This window comes from Camelina sativa, chromosome 10, assembly GCF_000633955.1.
Source record: "Camelina sativa cultivar DH55 chromosome 10, Cs, whole genome shotgun sequence".
NCBI classification, from domain to species: domain Eukaryota; kingdom Viridiplantae; phylum Streptophyta; class Magnoliopsida; order Brassicales; family Brassicaceae; genus Camelina; species Camelina sativa.
The window spans coordinates 8,803,922-8,811,012 of NC_025694.1; the positions used below are offsets into that span (position 1 = coordinate 8,803,922).

At 37.9% G+C, this 7,091-nt stretch overlaps 2 protein-coding genes across 3 annotated transcripts; one reads left to right on the forward strand and one right to left on the reverse strand.

Annotated features, from left to right (window-relative positions):
* LOC104718032 (AT-hook motif nuclear-localized protein 2-like) lies at positions 241-2,282 on the forward strand. The gene is made up of 4 exons (XM_010435692.1): positions 241-982; positions 1,271-1,341; positions 1,437-1,568; positions 1,697-2,282. Exons 1-4 carry the CDS (start codon positions 547-549, stop codon positions 2,063-2,065), a joined length of 1,008 nt encoding a protein of 335 aa, XP_010433994.1. The 5' UTR covers positions 241-546; the 3' UTR covers positions 2,066-2,282.
* Positions 2,242-4,866, reverse strand: LOC104718031 (pentatricopeptide repeat-containing protein At4g22760-like). 2 transcript variants are annotated; one of them, XM_010435690.2, is made up of 2 exons: positions 4,590-4,866; positions 2,242-4,463 (listed from the first exon to the last, which is right to left on the reverse strand). In XM_010435690.2, exon 2 carries the CDS (start codon positions 4,448-4,450, stop codon positions 2,729-2,731), a length of 1,722 nt encoding a protein of 573 aa, XP_010433992.1. In that variant the 5' UTR covers positions 4,451-4,463; positions 4,590-4,866; the 3' UTR covers positions 2,242-2,728. The 2 variants fall into 2 exon arrangements, with proteins under 2 accessions (XP_010433992.1, XP_010433991.1); XM_010435689.2 differs by having other exon boundaries at positions 2,242-4,466; positions 4,590-4,865.

Consider the following 7,091-nt stretch of genomic DNA (forward strand, 5'->3'; position numbering starts at 1 on the left):
TTGTATTATAACGCCCTATTATATACATTCCTTTTCACGAAAACAATACATTTTATTTTTTCGTATTAATTTATTCAAATATTAAATTAAAAACGGACAGACAAGGAAAAAGTTAGGAAGGAAATGAACTGAAAGCCTGAACCCAAAATATTATTAAATTATATATATGAAACGCTTTTCTTTTAAAATAAATAAATCTTTGGTATTTCCAAAAATTCAAAAATCAAATATTCATTGCCGTCAAAAAAAAATATTTATTTTCTTTTTTCATCTAAACCACAGAAGCATAAATAAATCTAATTTTCCTCACTTTCCTCTCAAACATTACCTAATTCCTTCCTAATAATTTCCATAGCTTTTAATTTCTAAGAAATTGTAATATTCTCTACAAGAAAATATTATTATCTCATATTTTTCTTCCTATTTTGATTTTTAATCTGATTTCTAAATTATAATTTCAACTTTTCTTAAAAAAAATAAAAAAGTTTCTTGTTTCTTTAATTTCTTGAATGGTTTAAAGCTTCTGTCTTAAAATCTATTGTCGATATGGAGACTACCGGAGGTGAAGTTGTAAAAACAACCACCGGGACCGACGGTGGCGTTACGGTGGTGAGATCCAACGCGCCGTCTGACTTCCACATGGCTCCGAGATCAGAAACTTCAAATCCACCTCCCACCACCTTCCTCTCTCATCCTCCTCCTCCTCCACCGTCGCAAAGCTCCTTCGCTCCTCCTCCACCACCGGCGACTTACTCAAGCGGACCGGTGAAGAAAAAGCGAGGACGCCCTAGGAAATACGACGGAGCAGGAGCAGGAGCAGTCACGCTATCCCCAAATCCGATATCATCAGCCGCACCAACGACTTCTCGCGTCATCGATTTCTCTGTATCGGAGAGGCGTGATAAAGTGATGATATCAGCAACTACCACTAGTGCTAACTCCTTCATCAGACCAAAGTACCACCACCAAGTCGAGAATTTAGGTAATCATTTTTTTTTTCTAAATCTTTTGTTTCATTTTTAAGACTGAATCTTGAGTTCTTGTGACTATTAAAGTTTTTTGTAAAAGATATATTTTGGGATCTTTCTGGGTCTTTTTTAAGTTTTAAGACATGCAAAAGAAAAGCTTCTCTACTACTTCAACAAGTGGGACCTTCTTACCTTAATACTAAAACTTTTTGTCCGTACATATACGGTTATCTATACGTATATAGACGGTAATAGTGATATATATTGCATGTTATATTGAGGGAGATGTTGTCCTTGTTAAGGTGAATGGGCTGCTCCTTCCTCTGCCGGAGGTAATTTCACACCGCATATACTCACGGTGAACGCTGGAGAGGTCAGGAGAAACATATATAATATTATAAAAAATTGTGTTTATGTTGTGAGTAAATTGATGATTAGTATTTGGGAATTTGGTTTTTTCCTATATAGGACGTAACGCAGAAGATAATATCGTTTTCTCAACAAAGGTCTGTAGCTATTTGTGTTTTATGCGCAAACGGTGTCGTTTCCAGTGTTACACTTCGTCAGCCTGATTCATGTGGCGGTACATTGACCTATGAGGTATGTGTTTGTTTTGTTTCCATCTCCAATCACTCTGATGAAAAAGACCGTAAGCAAACTTTATTAAATTTTTTTAACCGGTTTTTTATTTTTTATTTTTTTTATTTTTATTTATAATCATTTTAAAGGGTCGGTTTGAGATATTGTCACTGTCTGGAACATTCATGCCTAGTAGTGACGCGGATGGGACGAGAAGCAGAACAGGCGGGATGAGTGTGTCCTTGGCTAGCCCTGATGGACGTGTTGTAGGCGGTGGTCTTGCTGGCCTGCTGGTTGCAGCTACTCCTATTCAGGTGGTTGTTGGAAGTTTCTTACCCGGATCAAACCAGCAAGATCAGAGACCGAGGCAGCAGAACCACCACAACTTCATGTCGTCTTCAATGCCAACCATCAGGCCCATGCCGCCTTCTCTCCCTATCAGTACATGGACACCGCCTTTAGCTTTTGATCCACGACAAAAGCCTTCTCATCATGACATTAACATCACTTCGACGTGATTGCTTCCTCAAAGATCTCATAAATCCTCTGTATCTCAGTTCCTATATTAGGACTCTACCTGCCAGAGAGGTTTAGGTGTTATGTTGGTCTGTAAGACTGTAACTTAGGATTGTTTTTTTTTTTCCCAACTTTTTCTACCGTTTCTCTTCACTCTTGGATGTAGAAATTGGATCAGTTTGCAAATGATTGCGCTCTTAGTAATTGCGCGTTTAGCAACTCCACTAGCAAGCTCTATGAAAGTGACATCTAGTCACTACGTAAGATACAGTCGTATTACTGAACTCAATACATGACCATAACTGTAAAACTATAAATACATAATGGTCTGAGAGTCTCGTTCGGTAGCCATGTTGGTTGCCATGGAGGCGTTGCTGGCCTGCTGGTTACAGCCACTCCTATAGGTAGTTGTAAAGATACAAACCAGAAAGATCAGAGACCAAAGCAGAAGAACTACCACCTCATGTCTACTCCAATGCCAACCTCTTCCTAAGTTGATTATCGAACCATCTGTCCCACGCTGTCTTCTCTCCAGATCAGTACATGGACACAGTCTTTACCTTCTGATCCACAACACAAGCCCTTCCACATTCTGGTTTACCCAACCTACAGATTGTTTCTTTCACACCGATGATCCTAAACCGAAATCTCAAAGAACTGAACTCTCAAGTCTCAACCCAGCTACACGCAAGTGTCTTACGCAGTTTCTTCTCTTCCATAGCATCTCTGACATTCCTTGCATCATCCCATCTACCAACAGACGTATATATATTAGCAAGATGTGAAAGATAACCAGTAGGATCAGTCTCAAGTTCAACACAGTGGCTGCAGGCAATCTCTCCAAACTCAACGTTGTTGTGTAAACCACTAGCTAAAAGCAACGCTCCCCAAACACCAGCATTTGGCTGCATCGGCATACTCTTGATCAGCTCATATGCCTCATCTAGCCTCCCAGCTCGTCCCAACATATCCACCATTATCCCATAATGATCAGCTGAAGGTTCCAGGTTGTAGTCTTTCATGGATTTGAAGCATTCGTAGCCTTCTTGAACAAGACCTGAATGGCTATACGCTGATAATAGTCCTGTGAATGTTACTAAATTTGGAGGGATCTTCTTTTTGATCATCTCTCTGAAGAAACGGTTTGCTTCTGTGGCCATGCCGTTAATCCCGCAGCCCATGATCATAGCAGAGTAAGAAACTGTGTCCTTTTTATTTAGATTGCTGAGCAATTTGAATGCCTTGGCAAAGTCTCCTCCTTTCATGTAAAGATCGATCAGCGAGGTACTTAAGAGATCATCAATCTTGATTCCATGTTCGGTTACATATGACTCAACCCATGTACCGAAACTGATATCACCCAACTGTGAGTTAGCTGATACAACACTTGAGAGTGTGATCTCATCAGGCTGAATATCAGAATTAAGCATCTGAGAGAATAGCTTCAGAGCATCCTTTGGCTTGCCGTTTTGAGCATAACAAGTTATCATGGCATCATAAACGAGTTTGTCTTTCTTAAACATATGTTTAAAGAGCTCCTCAGCAGACTGAACATCTCCCGATTTTGTGTACCCTGAAATCATTGTAATCCAAGAAACAGTATTCTTCTGAGGCATTGTATCGAAATAGGTTCTTGCTAGTTTCATTTCCCTGCAATTCACATAGCCACCAATCAAAATATTCCAAGAAGCTGGGCTTTTCAAAGGCATCGCCAGAAACAAAGAGCATGCATTCCCCATGTCACCTTTTTTGGCATAGCTCGAGATAATCAGATTCCATGAGACAACATCTTTCTCTGGAATCTTGTCAAAGACTCTGCGAGCTTCATATACATTCCCACTTTCTAGATACCCCTGTAAAAGCGAGTTCCACGAAACAGTGTTCTTCTCAGCAATATCATCAAAAGCCCTCTTTGCCATCTCAATGTAACCGAGCCTAGAATACAAACCCACCAGACCTGTCTGAACATAAACACAGCCACAAAACCCACTTTTAAGCGCCTGAGCATGAATCAACTTACCATCAATCAAGTTCTCTATCTTACCACAAGCTCTCAACACTGAGGTTATAGCATGTGAACTTGGAGGAACTCCAGAGTTATGCATTTCGATGTACACGGAAACCGTTTCTTTAAACTTCCTATGCTGGCTCAAGAACCGAACAAGACACCCCCAAGAGAAAGAATCCAGACCATTGAACCCCTTGAGGATTCTTTTGACATAGTATACAACATTTCTAGAGAACTCTTTAGTCAACTGAAGAGTTTGGTGGACCAAAACGGGTTCAAGATGGTTAAAACCGTTCACAACTAACTGTGCATGGACTTGCTTCGTCTGTCCAAGCACTACACATCTTTGAAGGAAGAACCTCAGCTTAGAATCCAACATTTTGAGAAACCAACTTCTGAAATTCAACACCCGAAGTAAAATTCACAAACCAACACACACAAAAAAAAAACAAAAAAAAAAACCCAAATTCAAAAAATTCACTCTCCTTCTAATGCTCTGTTAATGGCTCAGTTCTTACCTTCAGCTCTGTGATATATAGAAAGGCCAATTTTGATTTCCAAACTAAGAGGAGATGGAGGGAGAGACCTTTGAAAATGAATCAACGAAACCACAAGAGAAAGATTGAAATAGCTTCCTTGGAAGATACTTGAGACAGGAGTCGGAGGAGTTTGAGAGAGACAGCGGAATGTGAGGCGTCGGCGGCGATATCGACGGCCACTCACTCCTCCGCTATAAACTGGTTTTGCAATTCGCAGTTTGGCACAAGAACGAAGAAAGTTTCATAAATACTCTCTTCCAGCTAGAAGGTTTCTTTTGGCACCGCCTAAACCAAAATCCCCAAACTAGACAGAATAGTATAGTAATTTAATTCCAACCTAACCAATCTAATACTACGCATTGGTTTATTTACCACCATAAACTTCAGCGAGTTTTATTCAATAATTATAATAGTGTAAAAAACTGTCTCACCTATTAAATCCTAGTTAGACTTTTTTTTTTTTTTTCACTGGAGTATTATTACTTTCTTCAAAAAGTCAGACCCAAGAAAGGGTTACAACAATAAAGTCAAAATTTACAAAGCAAAAGTAGTAAAAACACTAAAACAACCTTTGCAAGAAATTAAGAGAAAAATTGAATTTCTCACTTAACCTCAGTCCCAGAAACTTTTATGCTTAACGCGCGATCCGGCCGAACTATGAGTGCAATCCAATTAACCCGTAACTTCTGGTCGATTAACCATTAGAGATTAACCAAAAAAACAAGATTTTATCGCTTTTATTAAGCAAACATAAAACCTAAGCATAAGGAAAGAGTGCTGCCAGATCCAACTCAACAGCCACGTGTCACGATCTGAAACGAAGTTGAGGACACGTGGGACGAGAAGAAAAAAGAGTCACCAGTTTGACTTCTGCAAACACCAGTCACCACCGATCTCCAAACCACCGTAAACCACCGCACAAATCACATAATCATCATTTTCAGGCAATCCGATGGAGGCTCGAGCAAGCACGGAGGACCCAAGCCCAATCTTCTTCGTCAAGAACAGCCAGAGCACAAAACTTCCCAAAGAAAGATGGTTCACCATCTCGAATGAAACCACCATGAACTTAAATACTAAAATGAAAATATCCAAATCGATCTAGATAAGTTGCAGCAAAAGAGAAGACCATCACCATCATCAATTACTTCATATCGAACCAGAGTTTGAATTAACTTGCAGTAAATATTATGTGACATCTATAGATATTGTCGATTGTTTGAAAATATTATAGATATTATGTACACCTCTGTCCTGCAATGGTAATTAGACATCCAAGCGGTGACCAGTATACCAGAAAGAAGTACTTTCTCCATCATCGATATTTTCATAAACTGCCAAAACCCAAAACTAAAGACATCAAGATATTAGGTTTTTAGACATCAACATTAACTTTATATAACTAGCAGATGCGTTTTTAGATTTGGTTTGCCAACCTAGGATTATATAAGTAGGATCACAGGGTGTTTTTTAACGATTAAATTTAATCTTTGGTTTTTTTTTTTTATAATTTAATCTTTCACGCTTACATGATGTTGTACTCAACTATGTTTTTTTTATGCAATATTATGTTTTCTTGTAGTGCTGATTTTGAGTTGAAGATTTTTACATACGTGTGTTTCCATTATTCTTAGGAAGAAAAATAAAATTTTACAACATAATTTATATGCTTTGATAAACATAAAAATATCCAAATTACTCTATTGTGACTAATTTTAAAGGTTGACTAAAAGTCTAAAACTGGTGTTGAGACTTGAGTTGATGCCATATAATATAGACGAAGCAAACGATTGAAGTTTACAAATAAAAATATAAAATCTACACTACAACTGAACTTCGTAAAGGTGACACGAGCTACCCGACGAACCAGGAGATGGAGAAGGGTAAACCAGGTTGACCTAAACCCCCAAAACCAGCGGTTTAGTTTATGAAGGTTCTAACTGTTTTAAGTTAGAATTTGGGGGTTAGGGAATAAAGACAATTGGTTATCTCCACAATTTGTGGATACGCTAGATTTTTTATATTTCTTTTTGAAATAAAAACAGTCTTTTTGTTTTCTTGATAAGTTTAAATTGCATTTTGGTTTTAATAATGTAACTATGGTGGATCATGTTGGTTGTAGTGGTGGTTTAGCCATTTTCTATAATAATGATTTCAATGTTTCAATTCTTTATGAGAGTAATTGCATAATAGATATTGAAACAATTGTGAATGGGAAGACTATACATTTGATCTTTGTTTATGGTGATCTGGTTCCCAAGAACCGAGATGATGTGTATGAGTGTTTAACAAAATTGGTTTATGACGTTCTATTCCATTTTTCTTTAATTGGTGATTTTAACGAGTTGACGAACAATCATGATTAAGAGGTGGTTCTTTGAGACACGCCTTATCTTTTATTCCTTTCAATCTCCAAAAAACATGACAAACAAATGGAATTTGGATCTCATATCTAAAATTAAAAAAAAAAAAAAAAAAAAA

Bases quoted from the DNA above. Each gene is read 5' to 3' on its own strand.
- LOC104718032 (XM_010435692.1), top strand. From the start codon at position 547: ATGGAGACTACCGGAGGTGAAGTTGTAAAAACAACCACCGGGACCGAC. The intron at 983-1,270 runs GTAATCATTTTT...GTCCTTGTTAAG, and splicing joins CCACCAAGTCGAGAATTTAG to GTGAATGGGCTGCTCCTTCC. The intron at 1,342-1,436 runs GTCAGGAGAAAC...TTTCCTATATAG, and splicing joins TCACGGTGAACGCTGGAGAG to GACGTAACGCAGAAGATAAT.
- LOC104718031 (XM_010435690.2), bottom strand. From the start codon at position 4,450: ATGTTGGATTCTAAGCTGAGGTTCTTCCTTCAAAGATGTGTAGTGCTT.